At 33.0% G+C, this 20,922-nt stretch overlaps 1 protein-coding gene across 1 annotated transcript in view; it reads left to right on the top strand.

Annotated features, from left to right (window-relative positions):
• The window catches only part of LOC150076975 (dynein regulatory complex protein 1), a 114,271-nt gene that overhangs the window by 44,120 nt on the left and 49,229 nt on the right, over positions 1-20,922 (top strand). The window contains exons 7-11 of the mRNA XM_090385746.1: positions 4,529-4,603; positions 5,354-5,491; positions 7,284-7,370; positions 13,766-13,888; positions 19,662-19,936. Coding sequence (XP_090241872.1) covers positions 4,529-4,603; positions 5,354-5,491; positions 7,284-7,370; positions 13,766-13,888; positions 19,662-19,936 — 698 coding nt within the window. The remainder of the gene's footprint in view (positions 1-4,528; positions 4,604-5,353; positions 5,492-7,283; positions 7,371-13,765; positions 13,889-19,661; positions 19,937-20,922) is intronic.

Genomic DNA, 20,922 nt, shown 5'->3' with positions numbered 1-20,922 from the left:
TTTCAGAACTATTCAGCACTATTCTTAATGATGTCAGTGGCTTCCAAAATATGATTTCTCAGTTTGTCTTTTATGCATGGTAAAAGACATGTAAACAGTGGATTCCATGGGTTCCCACACAAAGTAATTCAAGGGTAGTATGAGGTCTGGTGATCATGGTGGCCATTGTACAAAGCCATTTTGAACACTCTATCAGCTATTCTGTTCCTTATTTAAATAATCAGAAATATAATAGAAAAAGTGGGCTGGTTCATCATTGTGCATAAACCCTGCCTAGTTTTTGAGGGGTGTATCTTCCAATAGCTCCCACAGATAGTTCTGCAGAAAATGTAGATATGCCATTTTCAAAAGTCTTGCTACTAAAATATAAAGGCCCATGAGATTGTCCCAAAGAATATCCCACCAAAATTAATGGAAAAAGTGCATTGATAACAAGCAGTTACAATTATATTCAAGTTTTCTTTGGTCCAAGTATAAGTGTTTTGAGAGTTAAGAATTCATTTTTCTTGTAAACCTGATTCATCTATAACTAGAATATAGCTGCAAAATTGAGGCTTATGTGTGTACATTGTAAAATGTGTCACTGACAGACGTTTTGGCATTTATTATTATCTTGCAGTAACTATTCTTGTACCAACATACTGTGAATGGGATACAATTGCTGTTCATGCAGTACTCTCTATATGCATGCAAATTAAACATTTATGCAACCTGAATTTGTATCTGAATCTGAAACAGTTATGCGATCTGAATCTGAGCCTGTATCTTCTACCACAAATACTTTCTAATATTTGTGGTAAGGGGCTACTTGCATAGCACAAAGTATTTGCTCTTGAAATCACTCTATACCAGCATTTACTCATAATAGTTTTAGCATACTTGTTTCTCTTAGTCATCACTCCACAACAGCAAATGTTTTATGATTTGGTTATCACTGAGTTGGAAATTTTTTATCTGTGAACAGCAGCTAGGGAATTATGAACCTCACCATAAATTAAAATTATATCAGTTAACTCTGCAAACATAAACAAAGTTGTTGTGTCTTGCATAATATCAGTTTAACAAATGTCATACTGTAAACAGCGATGCAACTACATTGGAATCTGAAACTTAAGTTTTTTTTGTTTTTTTTTGTTTTTTGTAGTTGTTGCCGCATTGGCTTCTGTGGCCATAATGCACCTCCCAAGGTTTTTGCAGTACTTTGATCCAAGCCCGAGGCGGGATTCGAACCCGCGACCTTTGGGTTGCCAGGCAGGCACTTTACCCACCCAGCTAGCCTGGTTGGCTTAAGTAGTTGTATATACTCTGTTGTAATGGTTATTCACAACTGAGTAATTGGCAATATTCATGTAATAGAGCAGTACTATTCATGTCATTGTTAATATGTAAATTTTGTACAGTTTAAAGCCAATTTTATATAATCATATTTTTATGACATAAATTTGAAAATAAGAATGTTTTTGTCATTTTACACAGTTTGCTAATTTATGATTAATGTTTGATATCTTGTAAATAAAGACTTTTGAAACATATGTTTATAGGAACATTTTTCTTTAGCTGTAGAATAAAGTAGAGGTGGAAGTTGAGATGTGAAAGATTAAATATGAGCACTGTTGTACTTGTAAGTGGGTGGTAAGGCTGCCTTAATATAATAAAGTGAAAAATATAAATGTGATCCTGAAATAACCAAATAATTGGTGATTTATTGGGATCAATCTGAAGGTTGCTAATAAAACTTTGTATGTGTTATCCTTGGCAAAAGGATAACACATTAAGTAGTACAAATAACACAAATAATGATCTAATAAAATCTTTATTAAATTTTATTAGATCATTATTATTACCAAGTATGCAAATAAAAAGTAGTCATTAATGTTTGACCAAAAAGGTCTAAAAGCTACCTAAAAGGTCCAGTATACCTTTTAGATAACTGTGGGTATAAGTAGTCACCTACTTTTATTTTATTTTTTCAAGATATTTTTGCTAAATCACTAAAATTATTATGCACATGAATTGTGCTAAAGAAACAAGTTAAAAACTATGCCAACACCCAAACCCACAAATACACTTTGGCATCAGGGGAGTTTTTTAGCATATGTTCATACATCCAATGTACAGATAAAAGATACAGGTGTCTCACATTTATGGAATTACTATGCAGCTTCATTTCTAAGCGTCTTGGAGATTAATAATTTAGTGAAATTATTTTGGATGTCCATTTCTTTGTCATTTTCAAAAGTGAATAAATGTGTACAAATAACAGAGTGATAAAAGAGGTTAGATGCTCCTGGACGATTAGCCACAACTGAAGCAACATGATGGTTGAGTCTTCATTCCAAGCTACACCTAGTCAAATCCTTGATATGGAGTATTGCAGGCAGTACAAGAAATACTATAAACAAGATTATGTTTCTGAAGAGACCTGGCCGGTTGATGAAATGACTGAGATTTAAATAAGGACTCAAGTTTACAAATTAGTTTCACTACTGTCATGTATTTTGTATTTTTAAATAATTTAATGAGAGCTGAAAACTACTATTTAGTGTAAGCAATGCAGATAAAGTGTTTTTCCTGCGATCTGTTAGATTGATTAATCATTGAATAATGTTGTTAATTTTTCTTTTGTGGATTATGATTTTTTATGATTCTTTATGAATTAAAATTAATAATTAAATTTTATGTAATTATTAATTCTTAAAATTAATCATGTTATAACCTATCTATCAAAATATTGATTTCATTATTGAAATCTGATTGAAGTACAATATTTATAAGAAGTCAAAAGCTGATTGCATACCATAAAAAATCTTTGTGAGCAAATAGATGGTTACTGTTATAGTGAAGAAACATGTATGTATTTGTAAGTTTATGTTTTAAGTTTAGTGTAAGGTTGGGAACATTAATAGGAGAATTAGATTCTTCCACAGAATATTTCAACCTAGAATGCACATTTATTTCAAAGGCTAATTACATAGCCTTTGAAAATAAAGTGTATAGACAAATTTTTATTTCAAAGGCTAATTACATAGCCTTTGAAAATAAAGTGTATAGACAAATTTTGAGATTACCCAATGGTCTTAGTTTAAGTGGTTTCTTATCGGAATTATATTTATCCAAAATTGAATAAACATATATATATATATATGGTCTTTCATCCTGAAAATCACATACTATGGTGGACATCTTGATGACATATTGTGTATAACTGACACACAAACTATCATGAATGTTATGGAGTTATTTTTTTCTTAATGATGGTGATAAATGCACAAATCCTTCATCATAAGAAAATTTAATAGTAATAAAAAAAAAGAAAAAAAAAGATCCTGATATCATGTTTAATGGGACAACATATAGCCAGAAATTGTAATTTGAATTATAACTGAACTGAAAATGCTTGGAAGTAACATGACAACTACAAAGAAAGCATAATAATAATTGGAAAATTCAGTACTATATTGTGTGATATAGATAATGTAATGTGTAAATAGAGGGAAGCATTTTAATTATTTTTCAGCAATTATTGCTTTGTCTTTAATTCTCATCTTTATCCATAATAATAGTTATTATTATTATCTGCATGAGATCAAAAGTGTGTCCAGTATGGGACACACTGGACATACTTTTGATCTCATGCAAAAGTGTGTCCGGTATGGGAATGCTTTCACCAGAAGCAGCATTATTTATTTCCAATGTGTCCACTTTTCTGCTCCATCATAATTTTTCTTCATTTTTCAGAAATAGAAACCTTCACTTAAATTGTTTTTACACTATTGTTTTTGCACTATTGTTTTTAACCTTTGTTGGCCATTATTAACTTTTATCACAGCAAAACTTGCAAAAATAAAACACTGCATTCATAATTTTGACACAGTGACAGAAAGTAAACTGACTTGGTAGAGCAGCATTAGTACTGATTTTTGAGGAGCATTAGATTTTGATACAGTGACAGAAAGTAAACTGACTTGGTAGAGCAGCATTAGTACTGATCGGTATTGGAGTTGCAGAGAAATAGCAATCTTTTTTATGGGGGTGGGGAATTATACCGAGTTCATTCTGGTATGGGTTCTCTAGTGCTGGAATGTGACTTGGCGCATTATGGTCTTAGCTGCCGATGCGCCATAAAAAATCAAATCAAATCAAATCAAAATCTAGTGCTGGAATCACTCTGGTTTGGGATCTCTCATTGCCAGCAGGGAATTTTTGAAATCAGTATTCTGTTTCATGAGGAATCACCTCCTGTTATTTTGCAGATATTGGTATACACAGGTATAGTTGAATCTCAAATATGGCCTAAATTTTCTATGTTTAAAATTATATTACTTTAAAATGATAAATACACACCATTTAGTTTATTATTAATTTTTATTTGGTAAAAGCACTTAATACTCTATGTAGAGTCACAAAATTTATCTTGTTAAAGAAATAAAATATGTATATTATCACTTTATTTTAAAAACTCTGTTGTAAATGATATACAATAATTTTATATTAGCTACAGAAAGTTATTTTTTTTCCCTCTCTGCAGATGGTGAAAGAACAGAAGAATGCTTGTAATGAAGTTATTAAAGATAAAGACCGTGTAATTTCAGAAATGAAAGAGGTATGATTAGGAAAAATAATACACTCAGAGGAAGATTTTTCATTTGATTATAATTGGTAATGTATGATAAATAAGATTTTGGGCATATTTTTATGAGCACTTATACTTAATACAGTTTCATAATGATGAATCATAGCTATATTACTGAAAATGTAAAATTCCTGTACTATTTAGCATATTTTTACAGTAATGGCTATTTAATTTAACTCTACTTGTTTGATTTAACTCGTCCCAAATATCATCATTCTTCTCTTTCTTGATGATTCCCTTCTACTTCTCTCTCTCTCTCTCTCTCTCTCTCTCTCTCAGGGTAATTCAGAAATTTTTTTTTTTTTTGGCTGGTGCAGCATAAGCCTCAGATTTCCTTGACCATATAGCTAATAATAATATAATAATATGTAAGCACTTATTAGCTTCAGCATGCCACTTCATCCATATGTACAATTCAATTCCCAATAAATGGAATTTTAAGTAAGATTTTTGTATTGGTTTAGGGATACTTAAATGCATTCTATTGAAATATCTGTAACTAAATATTTAGCACAATTACAATAAATTCAACTTAAAAGTTATTCACATAATTTATTAGTGTTTTATTTACAAATTTTTTTCCAGAAATTTCTTTGTGGAAATGAGTTGAACGGATATTTTAAAAGCAAATTTATTGTTTAATAGTTTAAATATTTTAAAAGCTGATATTTTAAAAGCAGTGTTTATATAAGAATAATTTTGTCTGTCTAAAAATTTTAGGAGCTAAGAAGAAAAGAAGGTGAATTTGTCCAAAATTTGAAGAAGCAACAAGAAAATATGTCAGTAATTTCTGGAAGAATAGACAGTCTGATAAGAGATCTAAGTTCAGCATGCAATGAAGAATTGCATCAAATTGAGGTAGAATACTAGTACACTATAAAAATTTTTAATTAATTTAAATTGTGTTTAAATACTTTCTGAAGAGAAAATTTTCATAGTGTTGTAGATTAAGATTACTAATATATAAATTAAATTTCTTAGGCTTTGTATACACATATACAAAGCCTAAGAAATTTAAACCACCTAGGGGTGGTGGTATCTGCTGAGAATCCACTGGTGAAGTGTTGCCTATTCGAGAATCCACTGTCGAAGGTAGTTCAATATCAGGGCAATTCATCATGAAGACATTCAAAATATGAGATATAGCAAAAACGATGCCATTTCACCTACTTCGGTTATTTACTATGAACTAAAATGATTTTACACACTAAATTGTTCGATTAGTGAATTTTCCATAGTAAGAGGCATAAAACCTTTTTAGTATAAATATTTTGATATAATGGGAATGACATATTGCAATTGTTATCATCGATATCCATAATTGAATATGCCAACCACATTAACTGTTAAGTTTTGATGGTTGTGAACAGTTCTGAATTACTTAGTGGATTGTTGCTCAGTTTAAAAATGTTTCCCATAGGCAGAATAAAATATTTATAAATCTGACATATTACTTAAAAATGATCTTTAACTTATGTATGTGTATCTTTTTACTTTTATTTCTGTAATTAATATTTCATACCCATAAGGTCATTTACCCTTCTAAGAAGTTTTCCCTTGTAAGAAGTTCTAAGCCTCCACTCCCTTGGAAAACTTCTTATCTGGGTTATACTGTATATATTTTCAGAAACTATAATAAGCAAAATAGTTGCTCAAAAAAATTGCGATAAACTGATTAAAAAAACATTAGCAGTTTCAACTGAACTCTTAATTAAAAGTTGCAGTAAAACAATCTTAATGGAGTATTTTTCAGTTTCAATAGCAACCATACCCAGTGTTCAGGAACTAGTTCAATATTTTGTATTCTTCTGTCATCAAAATTTTTAATGCAGTTAAAAATTTTGATGACTGAAGTCTGGTGTTCAAAATTTTGTTAACCATTTCACAAGTATGCAGTTCTGCAAATTGCAGTGTCTGGATACTAGGAACCTTCAAGGTGATATGATTAAGGCTTTGAATGGCTTGAGCAAACTCAGTGCTGATGGGATTCATCCTTTTGCTCAGAATATGCACATGAAGGGGCATAAATTCAAATAGAGGAAGGATAGTTGCAGAATAGATGTGTGGAAGTTTGCCTTCAGCTAACGGGTTGTTTATTGCTGTAATAAGCTACCATTTGTTGTTGTGGAAGTGGATAGTTTGAATAAATTCAAGGAAGAACTAGACAAACTATTGGAGGGGATGGATATATGAAACAGGAATTTTTTTTGTCTAATGTTGTATAAGCTAGCTTTCTTGTGTCATTTTCCACTATTAATACTAATACTACATCGTAAGTGTTTTTTTGTGTGAGCTGTAAGGAGAACATAAATATTGAAGGTGGTTTCAATGTATTGTGAACAAATTACATCTGAATATTTTTTATTCTGCCAGTTTTGTTAAAAATGCATTGTACTGTGTTATATTATTGTTATTAGATGATTATCAGAAATATTTGCTAATGTAATATTTGAGATGAAGAATGATAAATGTATATAGTAATTGATGTTATATAGTTATAATATTTGCAGATTGCAACAGTTATCACAATTTATAATTATTTAAAAACAGCTATAGATATGAAAATTGTACTCATATCTGTAGTTGTTTTAAAGAGTTATATCTGTGAATAAATTTCTACTTAACCAATATTTTTATTACTTTTTTTCAGGCAGTTTATGACGAAGAACGTGAACTTTTTCTGAAATCAGCACTGGGCGGTTGGCAAAAGAGTCTACAGAAAATGGAGAAAAATGAGGCAGGGAAAATACACTTTTTATGTTTAATCAATATAAATTAATACTAAAGTTAATTAAAACTAATTTAATTTTAAAATTCAATTATAGAAGTCAGATTAATTAAGTTGTATAATCTCTCCAGTGCATTACAGATCAAAAAAAATTTCAAATTTCAACTTGTGAAATGTTTGCAGGGCACAAAAGATGATATGATATTGTTGTACATGTTGGCACTAATAATATTAAGAATAGGATATCTGAGGACATACTTAATAAGTACAGGGTGATGTTGGCAAAATGTCATGAGTTAGGATTGAATTTGAAAGTGTCTGTTTGTTATTTGATTTTTAGGAGCATTAGCAACTAAGGCCATATTGCTCCGGGATATGCGGTGGTCATTTCGTGACCTTTCTCCATCCTTCGTATTTGGTGGTGACGGGCTCGAACCCCGGTCTAATCAAGAAGCGTGTGCTACGCACTGCTGCTCCTTCCCACCTGGCTATGGAGGCGCCTATATCGAAAGTGTCTGCAATTCTGCCTAGACACAATAGGAGGGTGTGTATGTTGAGAGCCTTGTCTATCAGTTTGGCCCTGGGAAGAATGTGTAAGGCTCATGGGATAGAATTTTTTTCAGCATGGTCTGTGCTTATTAACAGGAAAGACTGCTTTTACAGGGATGGAATACATTTGAATAGAAGGGATGCAAGAATATTTGCTGATGCTATTGAGGCAGTGATAAGTGAGTTGGAAAACTGCTAGCTTGGGGGATACAGAAACTAATAGTTTAACTAGAGCCACAGGCAGAGGTGTAGTTGATTCTTGCATTACTACTATTGGTACATGCAGCAGCCTGGAAAGCAAGGTGTCTGTGATTTCAGGCCCTGCTTTGGGTCATCATGATACAAATGAATATATGGGCTGTGTTAGGGTAACTAAGAGTAAGAACACGTGCATGTTTACTTGCATGTACACTAATGCTAGGAGCATTGTAAATAAATTTGACAAATTTCAAATACTGATTAAGTTATCAATTGTAGACATTATAGGAATAGCAGAGTCATGGTGTCACTCAGACATAAGTGATGCTGTATTTTAATATGGGGAATACAGTGTATACAGGAAAGCCAGATAGGAGAGGTGAAGGGGTTATGCTCTTAGTTATGAAGAATATTAAATCTAAGGCACTGCATCCAGTTGACTTGTCACTCACACACACTAGCAAGCACTTTTGTGGATTTCTTGGATGACTGGTATGACTTTTCTACAGCGGCATCTTTAAGAATCTCCTGGTAAAAGACCCACTGGGTGGCAGCGTTCACAGTGTGAAATTTATTGTGGAATTAATTAAAGTGTGGAATTTAATGTGGAATTAATTAAAGTGTGGAATTTAATGTGGAATTAATTAAATACATAATTATTGTCAAGGGTAAAGGGATGTCCACAAGGGTTAATTCTTGGTCCCTTGTGCTGGAATCTGGTTTTCGATTCCTGGTTGGTTAAAAGTTTTCCAGCTATTCATATGATCGCATACGCTGACAATCTTACAATATTAATCCAGGGTAATTTCTAGGAAAAACCTTGAAGAATCAGCAAATGCTGTGCTGTTGGAACTCTCCAACTGGCCTTCAACACATAAATTGCAGGTTTCTATTGCAAAAACATTTCAGATGTTGCTTAAGAGAAAGCTTGACCATGGAAGACCTCCAATTATTAAATATAGGGAACAAGCCATTAAGTACTTATCGAAGACCAAATACTTAGGCATTTATATTGACGATGCTCTCAGTTTTCTACCACATGTTCAGTATGTTAAAGAAAAGGCTAAATTGTTCCTGAACCAAATTAAACAGATAACAAGACAAGATTGGGATCTTAGAGATCAAACCTTATGACTTCCTTATAATTGTGTGTTTTTGTCGATAATTTTTTATGGAGCTGGCGCATGGGGCTTTAGAGCCAATAAAGTTGCTGTAGTAAAACAACTGTTACAAGCACAGAGGGCTGCCCTCCTGACCATGTTAAGTGCTTGTCAAACTACCTCCACCATGGCTCTTTAGGTTTTTCTTGGGAAACTACCTGTCCATTTTGAAGTTCAGTACTGCTACCTTAAGTATCACCTTATGAAGAAAATACCATTGACCTATGATGACATCCAATTAGATCTAAGTGCTCCCATTAAGACAGAGAAGACAAGATTAAGGCAAATTTTTATTGCAAAATGGCAGCAGGAGTGGTCTTCATCTGATATTGGTGCAGTCACAAGGGACTTTCTGCCTGTAGCAAGGGAAATTAAAAAGGAGGAGTTAAAGTGGTTTTTGCCAGGCTTATATAGTATGTTTATATTAACTGGACACGGAAGTATAAATACTAAACTTCACAAACTGGGACCTTCACCAACAACATCTTGTTTGTGTGGCCAGGAAGAAACTGTTAACCATATTCTTCATCAATGTCATTATTATAACAATCTTTGACGTGACCTACTTAGTGTAGTTTCTAACTTAGACTCCAGCAACAATAAAATTCTGGTTGAATCTCAGACAGCTTTTAACGTTTTGAATGTGTTTGCTTCTTGTGCATTTAAAAGAAGAAACAAAATTAGGTCCTAGTTTTGCTGTTCCTGTGATTTCTTGGATCCTTTATTGGATTAGGAAAGAAATATCTCTCATCTTTGATTGGATTCTATAGTTGCAACTGATTAGCATCATTAAGTGCTACACTTTCCTGGATTTTATAATAGACTTGTTCTTGGTGTGGAATTGTTTTCAGCAGAATAGGTATTTACTGTATAAGGAATTTTGATCTACTCATCGAGATAGTGTTTGGCCTTTAGCGTTTTAGAATTTTTGGAATTAATATTTCTTTGCGAGTGAATATCACTGTGACATTTCATATTAGAGACATTTCCTAGTAACTCTGTTATTAACTGTCTTGGATGATTATCTTAGACTTTTTTGGCTCTCTTAGAACTCGTATTTAGACAAGAACTTTTTAAAATATCATAATTTAGAACCCTGCCTAATGTGATCTCATCTAGGATTTGGACATGTACATTACTTTTGTGTTAACCCTGAAACCTTTTATTTATTGGGCCAGGTTATGGCATTACCCTGGCATTACATTGGACGTATTTGTACATAGTGTATATTCTGCTGTGTTCCTGAAGAGGATATTGCACATATTGCCTTTCTGTGGAGCTTTTCAGAATTCGTGGAATTTGCTTTCACTGTGTTTTTTGTTAGAAAATCAATTATTTCTTCAACAACTGAAGAAGTTCTGCCTACAAAGGGTTAGGCAAACTGTAAATTAAGAAGTTTTACTGATCCTAGTTCCTAGGATGGGATTTTCCATGGGATAGGTTCCCATGGTTAGAGAAGTTAGTCCACTTCTCCACTTCTTCCTACTTTATTCTTGCTTTACTTCTTCTCACTTCTAATTATTGGAGAGTCCCTCTGTTGATTCTCCTCTTTTCTATCCATTTACCTCCCCAGCTCCCAGACTTTTCCCTCTGTATTCCTCCTTTTCCACTTCATTTTCTTTTTCGGGCACTCTTAGGTTTTATGCCCTGGGCTTGCCCAACAGGAGATAGTTGATCCTGGCCGCCTCCACATGGTGGGGATTGTGGTATGTAGTGATCAGGTGTTACTGCTTCTCACCTGCTAAGAGCCAGGCACTGGTCAATAACATAACAACAGAACACATCATAACACTTACACGCCCATCACACTACACACACAAATGGCCAGTTTTGGCGTAAGCTTCAACACAAGAAGTACAATAGTGGCTTATGGGGGAAACCCTGGGGTCTGCCACAACAACACATGAATATCCCTGAATGTGACCCTGCCAAGGGTAAAGGAAAAAGCTTTTGCTTTTGTAAAGGGTGACTATAGATGTCTCAGACAGTTTTTAAATTGTATGCAGTGGGACCAACTGATGATGTTACCAACAGCAAATTCTAAATGGGAAGTAATCAAAGAAGCTGTTAGGCTTTTCATACCAACAAAGAAATATTGTTCAAGGCTTAGACCTAAATGGATGTCAGATGAACTATTGACACACTTGGCAGAGGAGAAAAGTGCATGGGGTGCGTATAAATTGTCAGGTGGTACAGAAGCCTAAGGTAGATATAAATTAGTCTGTAATCAAGTCACAAAGGAGGTTATGCAAGCTAAGGCACATTGTGAGAAGTCTCACAAAGAATGGAAAGAAAAAGTACTTAGGCAGAAGACTTCTATGCATATGTTAGCAGTAGAAGGAAGGGATTGAATCACATTGGGCAACTTGGTGTCTATGAGTTAACTGTTGATGACCCTACTCAGGTCACAGACAAATTGAATAGGCATTTTTCATCTACATTCACACATGAGGAATTCTTTAGGGAAGGGATTTTGCAGAAGTTTATCAAACTCTAAGGAGGAGCTAAATGACTTTGTGATAACTGAAAGAAAAGTGGAGGAGAAATTGTTTAGGATGGACATAAAAAAGGCACCTGGAGCAGATGATATCTATCCAGTTATATTAAGGGAGGTTATATTAAGCAAACCCTTACCCATAATTCATAAAGGGGGATCAAAAGGTGACATGAGTAATTACAGACCTATTAGCTTAATGGCTGTTCCAGGGAAAATAATGAAATCACTGGATAAAGAAGTAATTCAGGACCATTTGGACAGGCATGCAATTATACTGCAATCACAGCATGGATTTACCAAAGGGAGAGGTCTTGTCTGACCAGTCTGATAGGTTACTATGATGCATGGACCAAGGAACTGGATGCAAAAAATTATTTTGATATTATATACTTGGATTTCAGAAAGCCTTTTGATACTGTTGCACATAAAAGATTGCTGTACAAACTGGGGCAATGTGGCATTAAGGGCAAGTACTGCTATGGATAAAGGGATGGTTAAGTGAAAGAAGACAGAGAGTGGTTATCAATGGCCACTGCTCTTCGTGGACTTATGTTATTAGTGGAGTTCCCCAGGGTTCATTGTTGTTTTAAATATTTATTATTGATACTGATGAAGATATATTGATGAAGGTATATCAGTCTTAATGTATAAATTTGCAGATGATACAAAAGTTGGCAGGGTGATTAACGACAGTCATCAGGGTGAGCCACTGCAACAAGATTGAAGAAAATTGGATCGATGAGCTGAGAAATGACGGTTGAAGTTTAACATTGACAAATGCAAGGTACTGCACATGGGTAGCAGTAACCCCAGAGTAACTTATCAACTTTGTGGTACTACACTCAAAGTAGTGAAGAATGAAAAAGGCCTGTGGGTAAATGTGCAGTCACACATGAAATTCTCTGAGCATTGCAGACATGCTTCCAGGACAGTTCATGGGATTTTGTCAATGATATACAGATATTTTGCTAGCAGGGATAAGGAGGTGATTATCCCTTTGTACATTTTAACACTTTAAATTGACATTTTATTATATCATTGTTTTATTATATTAATTAATTACAACAGTAATTAAATATAATAATTAAATTAGAATTATTTTAATCATGTCCTTTTTTTAATCAATTTTACAAAATGTTTAAATTTATGACAGTTATTTCCTCAGTGGCATAAATTGTTACTATTATTGCTTGAGGGGGCTGGCTGCAGAAATTTATTCAGTTGGCTCACAAAGAGAAAAATATTGGGAGCAACCGCAGTAGGGGGGATTAAATTAGTCTTTTGCATTAACATCCTTGAGGATAAAGTCTAAATCGTTTAAAAGCATGATAAAAAATAAGAATCTCTGGGCCATACAATTTTTTACAAGCACGTATTTGCATTTTTGAAACTATATGATAAATTGTACATCGTGAGTACTATTTCTCTATAGCTGTTAAAGTGCTTATACATTCCAATGTGACATGCATTTATGTATTCCACATCTGTGAAAATCAGACTATTGTTGATCAAGCATAAACAAACTGCATTTCCCCCCATCATTTGATCAAAATTTCTGAAATCTTGAGTTTCAGTGGATTGAAAAAAGTAATGGTTGGAGGAGATTAGGGATCCAACTGTATGACACTGGCACAGAACTTCTCAACTGAATAACTTCAAGAAGACTGAGTTTGACATGTACTATGCAATTGTTGCATTGTCAAGCTAAAGGCTTCACAAGACAGAGGCCCAGGTCTTGTACCCTGTTTCACCCTCAGTTAACACAAAAGAATTATTGTGCACAAGTGCAGGTGTACACATGTGTGAGTGTATGTGTGTTTTGTACATTTAGTTTTGTATTGATGCAATTTTTAAAAAAAAATAGGTTTTTCATTACATAATATAAAACACTATCTAATTCATTAACCAAATTAGTCAAGTTAAATCATGAAGAAAGACATCACATTTCAAACTAAATTTTTTATTATCTTAGGATCACTTGTATCTATTATTCTTTCTAGATTGGATATTTAAAGGCAGTTGAAAAACAAAGAAATCAGCATGAGGAATGCCTCCATCGAGCTCAAATTTTGGACACAGAAGAATATATTATTTTGAGACGAAAACTAGAAAATGATCTCCATGTATGTATCATTTACTTGCAACCTCAGTTTTATTATTTCTGCTGGCTAGATGGTATATTTCATTTTAGTAAAATAAATTTGTTTTATTTCCATTATATGCTATTAGAATTCAGCATATTTGAATGAAATACCATAATTCCATGCTACTTGATAGTTGTGAGAATTCATCTTGAACTCAGAGTAATAATTGTAGTGAGTCATTAGAGTGCCTCTTTGTCCTATTTCCTAGGACAAAGAGGTGTAATTTCTTTATTCCCTTAAAATATTGTGTTTGCTGTTGTTCATACAGTAAAAATTATTTATTTTTTAATCTGAAACTGTTTTTATTATATAACAAATTAAGTAAGTAAATTGCAACAATGCAATATTTTATTTTATTTTTTTTTGAGATTCAGAAAATGTCATAAAGCACTTCAAGTAGTTTTCACAATGGTTTTGACTTTATGTACCCAGAAATAATTGATTACCTGTATTTTTTTATAATGATAAATTACTTATTCCTCACTCTCTACCAACATTATTAATATAAAATTTAGATATTAACAATTACTGCATTTAAATTAGTGATATCAAGAGCAGTTTTTCAATTTAAATAAAATTGATAATCTGAATCACACGATGGAGCTTAATTAAATAAAATAATAATACTGTTATCAAAAGTTTATCCATTAAATAGTTTTAAAGGTTTTCTTGGAATAAATGATTGCTTTAAAAATATTCAACTATAATTTAAAAAGAATAAGAGATTACCTCAATCGTTTGCATAGAATGCTTCTAGTCTTCTTCTTCCAGTCACATAGTTCCATGAGGAGCTGTTGTGGCCACCAAAAAATTCCTCCAACTGCATCAGTCATGTGCTATACTAGTGGTATCGCAAAATGTCATGCCCAAAATTTCACTGATCCCATCCTTCCACCTAGTTGCAGGTCTTCCTTTAATAGCAGTTTTTGGAATTGGTTTTGTTATGGTTTCTGTGGCATCAGATAATGTGGTGGTATGCCATTGCCCGCCACATGGCTAATTTTGAAAGAGGCTGGCTTTAATCATAGGAAGGGTCATCATGTATCCCACAAGATGCGCTTGAAGAGGAAAGGTGACTACAGCAGAGCCGCGCTTAGTGCAGAAGGCTGATTATAACTGGTTTTAGCTTGGTTTCCAGAGGTCGTCTATGTATATAAACAGATATATATTATTCATTAGATTCGCAAAAGTAGTTATTATATCTTCAGTCAATGAATTTATTCATAAGGTGGCACTATTATCCCTCTTTTTCCTTCTTCGATGTCTAATTAATGTCCAATATTTCCAATTAATATGATTCTAGTCAGTGCTCTCCAAATGTAAATGAATAAGATAAACAAATAAAATAATTTAATGAATTCTTTCACTCACAGAGCCATGAATGATCCAATGCACCATGGAACCGAAAGCCGAGGACTCAACACGATCCCAAAACACGTCAAACCAACCCAACGAAACTATGAGTGCGAGAAGACATTGTGTCAGAAAATTAAAACAGTTAAAAAATGGAAAATTGATTACAGAGATAAATAATTAGAATCAAGACTATGAAATTTGGATGAACACATTAAACAAAATTTTACTGTACTTTCCTTCCTAGCAGACTAAGATTTTCGGCTAATTGTCTTGTTCACAGGTTGGAAATAACAACCTGTGAACAAGATGATTTATTAAATTATTTAATTTGTTTATCTTATTCATTTACATTTGGAGAGCATTGACTAGAAGCATTCTACACAAAAGATTGAGGTAATCACTTATTCTTTTTAAATATATTGTTACAACATAGAAGTTATCGAGCCCTGTAGCTCTGTTTTTTATCAATTCAACTGAATATTATTATTTCAGTAAGGCTCACCAAATGTTATATAATTATTTATATAACTTTTCACTATCAATTATATTCAGTAAGAGAAGCGATTATTTTATTTAAAAAAATTTTTTTTATTTCTTATTATTTTTTTTTTTGTCATGGAATATTATGGAATCCACAATTAAAGATATGTTGCAGTAGCATTTGAACAAAAATCAAATTATGTAAGAAATACAGCATCATCTTGTTCAAGGAAGCATTATTTAAGTAATCTGATAAATTATTATGAGATAATTAAAAAGAAGTAGATGAAGGAAAAGTTTTTACGTACTATATATAATGTTTAGTAAGGCCTTTGATATAATCTTGATTAAACAATAGAGTAATTACAAATAAATGACTATTACTCTGAGTGGAGCAGAGTCACAAGTGATGTTCCATAGAGTTCACTACTTGGCCCCTTGTTGTTTCTGATATTTGTTAATGACATTATGAAGTCATAACAGGTTTAGCATTGAAATTTTCTGATGATACAATAATAGGCTTCAGTGGTAATGTAGGCTTCAACAAGATCCAGAAAAGTCAACTGTTTCTGCTGCCATTTCCAAATAAGCTTGGTCTCCTTGCAATAAATGCTACTTCAACAAGATCCAGATAAAATATTTAGTTTATCTGAAAAATGGCAGTTAATATTGGGAAATGTAAAGTAAGGTTACACATTTGAGTAATGGTAATCTCAGTTTATCTGATTATTGGAATGCTGCAAACTTGAGGCAATTTTCACTGAAAAAGACTTGGAGTAATTGTACAATCTGACTATAGGTTGTCTCAGCTGTGTAGACAGGCTACTAGAACAGCACTTAATGTTTAATCTATGATGCACGGGAATTTTTGTAGTATGGACAAAGAGATAATTGTTCCACCTAAAGTAATAGTTATGTCACAATGATGTAGATCTGTTGGATTTGTTCTTTCTTTACATTGTTTGTATAAAGAAATATAGCATTCTACACACAGAGAGAGAGAGAGAGAGAGAGAGAGAGAGAGAGAGAGAGATTTAGTTTTAAAGTCCTGAGACCATACATCTACATGGGAATCTGACCAGTGTATGAAAGGTTTGATCAGGAGTAAATTAAATAATAGGATTATTGTTTTTTTTTGCTTGTGGCATATGCTAGAGATCATTTACAATTGTGTGTTATTTTATAACAAAATAAAGTGTTGTTTTATGACATGTTGATTAGATTCAATTTAGATTTTACCTCTAAAATTATCATCCACACAACATTCAAGTAGGCCCACAAGAACTCAGTTGGCAGACATAATATACACAATATTAGTATTTATATTATGTATTTGGCACATTATAACCAGTGTACTTGGTGCACCAAGAACCTCTTAAATGACAACATCCCTCGGAGGAGTATTCTTAATTAAGAAACACTATATATACAATATACAATGAAACTGAATTTACATTTTTGAAGGAGCTTAATGTTAATTTGAGGAAAATGGATAATTGAGAAAATAATAATTTCATTCCTAAAAGTAAAAATAAGCTGTACTGAAATAAATTAATAAGCTTTATTTTTAAATTGAGGCGATTGAATAAGAAAAGGAGGTGCATTAAAGTTTATATTATTTTAAATTGATTTAGTTTTACAAAAGAAAAGTTAAAATTAAATTTTTAAAAAAAATTTGAAGTAAATTTAAACTTTACAAAACTTACAAAATTTAAATTTACAATATAATACAGAATTTATATTAACAAAATATTGCAGAAATTAAACTGCTCACAAAACTTTAAACAATGAAGAAGTTTTTTTGTTATTTGGTTTTAGGAGCATTAGCAGCTAAGACCATATTGCTCCAGGGATATGCGTTGGTCATTCCCTGACCTTTCCGCATCCTCCGTATTTGGTGGTCACAGGCTCGAACCCTGGTCTAATCAAGAAGCATGTGCTATGCACTGCTGCTCCTTCCCACCTGGCTATGGAGGTGCCTACTGAAGAAGTTAAATTTAAGTTACTGAATGAAAGTTATGACATTCCCGCCAAAATATCGATAGCAAAGGCTATCTGAATATTAAGCTGTAGCTTTCCAAATATTTATCTAAATACAAAAATTAACTAATCTACACGACTAGGACTTCAAACTATATATTAACTACAGTTTAGTATATTAAAATAAAAAACCTTCAAAATTATTTCAAAAACTAACCTGTTATGAAGAGCTTCAGAAGTACACAGCCAATTTTATTTGTCACACCACCTGATGGGTGGTGAGTTTGACAATCCATTCACTCAGTACGGAAGTGCCAAATGGTCTGTTCAGTGAGGAAGCTGTTTCTTTCCATCAGTAAGCTGTGCTTGATTTCTTTTGGTTTTTCTAACATCCTCTTATTGGTGCCATTGTTATATCCAAATACAAACTATAATCACGTAGAATCACTCATATAATAACATTGCATAACCATAAAGGACAAGTACTGATCTGATTCATGAGGTATTGTAGAATACTAGAATTGCTGTAATAATATGTTCAATTTATGAGCAATGAATAACGCAATTGCTAAATGAATTATTGATATCTGCAATAATATAATATAATGAACACCTACATTTTATAGGTTGTTTTGGTTCAAACAGTCTTATCTAGTACACAGTAGCTGTGGAAAATGTAATGGTGACACTACTGTTTTGCATACTAGACATATTGCATGCCAGTACAATTAGTAGAAAGCAATATAGTGGTTTAGTGAAGTAGAAGTGCCATTAGCAAGTGCTCTGCAGAAAGTTAACAAAGCATGGACAGTGATCCTAGCATGAATTTCATTTTGTGCTTAGCAGAAAACGTGCAGATGTATTGCTATATCAAACTGTCATTGGTGAATGCCTTTTTTATTCAGGTTAAGCCAAATCATTTCACACTTGGTTCTTCACCTTCCCTTAGTGTGAAGTGCAATAAGTACACATTTCCAGTGTTACTCAAATGGTACTATAGACAAGGAGATGAATTTCTTCGCTGCATCACTTACATTGCATTGAATAAAAAGTGGTGCCACTGCAAGTCTCTCTGTCCAATAATTGCGTGTAATTGCAGTGGTGTCATACCTTGTTGTGCTGTTTCACATAGCAGAATTGTAAATGCATAATAATACTGCAGACTTACTGAATTGAACATTGTTTCTAGTCAGTACATTAATGAAGATGGAGGCATTTCATGATATTCTGCTATATTTATTGCACTGTAATGCATGGCTGCCACCAGAGGTTAGCTGTCCTGAGGGTGCAAGGGGTGCACTGCACCCGGGCACCAACGTTCAAGGGGCATCTGAAAACCTGAACTTACATACACATATTAAGAAAATTTTAAAGGGGATGCCAAATTTCAATTAGCACCCGGCACAAAATTGCGATTGGCACGCAGGTGCCACATAGGAATTTTCTAATTTAGGGGATTGGAAAACACTTTGGCATCCATCACATTTATGATCAACTAGAAGGAGCAGGATATAGGTTAGTATTCTTTATCTCTAATGTGTGTGAAGGTGTTATATAGATGCAAAAGGAATTACGTTGGAGGAATCACAGATAGGTTGATAAATAATCTTAACTATTATGTTACCACTACTTTTTCCATAGCTTTAAATATACAAACTTTTTTTCTAAAGAACTATGAAGTTTCTTTTGAAATAATTAAAGTTTTGTTGCATTTGGTGTACCCTGTTTTATTGTTTGAACCAAAAAAGTAACTTTCCTATATTCAGATGTATAATTGCATGGTGATTTTGGTATATTTAGTTTAGATTTTTCAAGTGATAATTCTTAAGAGTAAAATAAAATAAAATAAATAAACAAATAAATAAAATAAAATAAATAAACAAATAAATAAAATAAAGGTGGGCCATTTAATATAAAATCTTTTTTTCTCCCTTAGTCTTTAGAGCTCTACTTACAACAGATGAAAGCTGTTTATCTTTTAAATCAAGAAAAGCTAGAATACAATTTTCAAGTTTTAAAAAAACGAGAACAGGAAAATTTACAAATGAAGGCAGAATTAAAAAGGAAACTCACCATGCTTTATGATAAATTAAAGGATTTACGGACACAATATGAAATGGAAGATAAGAAAGGGAAAGAGGAAAATCTTCGAATTGCTGCAGATTATAAGCACATTGCTGCCCAGATTCCTGACATGTGCAAGAAATTAAAGTAATTCATATAAGTTTATTTATTTTTTTAGTCATAATGTGTATGAAGGATAAAAAAATAATGGAAATTTGTTCTATAAAGCGTTTAGAGCATAAGCCTCAAGCTATGGAAAAGTCTAGACTATGTATAAATATAGTGTGAAAGCATCAATAATACATAGCCAAATCTGAGTGAACAGAATATTGGCAAAGCGGCATTGTTTTAAGTTATATCTCATATTGTGAATACCTTCATAACGAGTTGCCATGATATTGCACTACTTCGAATAAGTAATGCTTCACCTGAGGAGAAGACTAATGTTACTTATTCTCAGATGGATACCACCACTCAGACGGCACCTTTTCAGGGCTATTTCAGGGCCCTTCTTTGGTCGGTGAGTGGGTAGGTACCCGAGTGATGCAACCACCCACCGAAGAAGGGCCAAATAGCCCTGAAACGGTGCCGTCTGGGTGGTGGTGGTATCCATCTGAGAATAAGTAATATTAGTCTTCTCCTCAGGTGAAGCGTTACTTATTCGAAGTAGTGCAATATCATGGCAACTCGTTATGAAGGTATTCACAATATGAGATATAACTTAAAACGATGTCGCTTTGCTAATATTCTGTTCATTCAGATTTGGCTATGTATTATTGATGCTTTCGCACTTTGCTTATACATAGTTTGGAAATTTGTTCTTATTGTGGGGTCACCTTGGGCCATTATTACTTCATCCCTTCTCATCTGAGGCACACTATAGCCCCAGAAGCTTATGCGCCATTAAACCTCCATAACACACACACACCCTTCTCATCTGAATTATAGCATTAGATTCCACAAGGTTGATAATGATACAGTCACTAAGGCTGCCAAATCTTCACTTAATAGTTAGTGAATAACAGATGAAAAAGTGCTTCTTAGAGAACATTTTCATTCTAGATAATGTGAATAGTCTGAGCAGGATATCATCATTCTAAAAGAAATTGTTTTCATTTGGAAAAAAATGCTAT

This window comes from Mastigoproctus giganteus, chromosome 12 (assembly GCF_048544385.1).
Source record: "Mastigoproctus giganteus isolate SK-2022 chromosome 12, ASM4854438v1, whole genome shotgun sequence".
NCBI classification, from domain to species: Eukaryota; Metazoa; Arthropoda; class Arachnida; order Uropygi; family Thelyphonidae; genus Mastigoproctus; species Mastigoproctus giganteus.
This window is presented reverse-complemented; position numbering and strand designations above follow the sequence as displayed.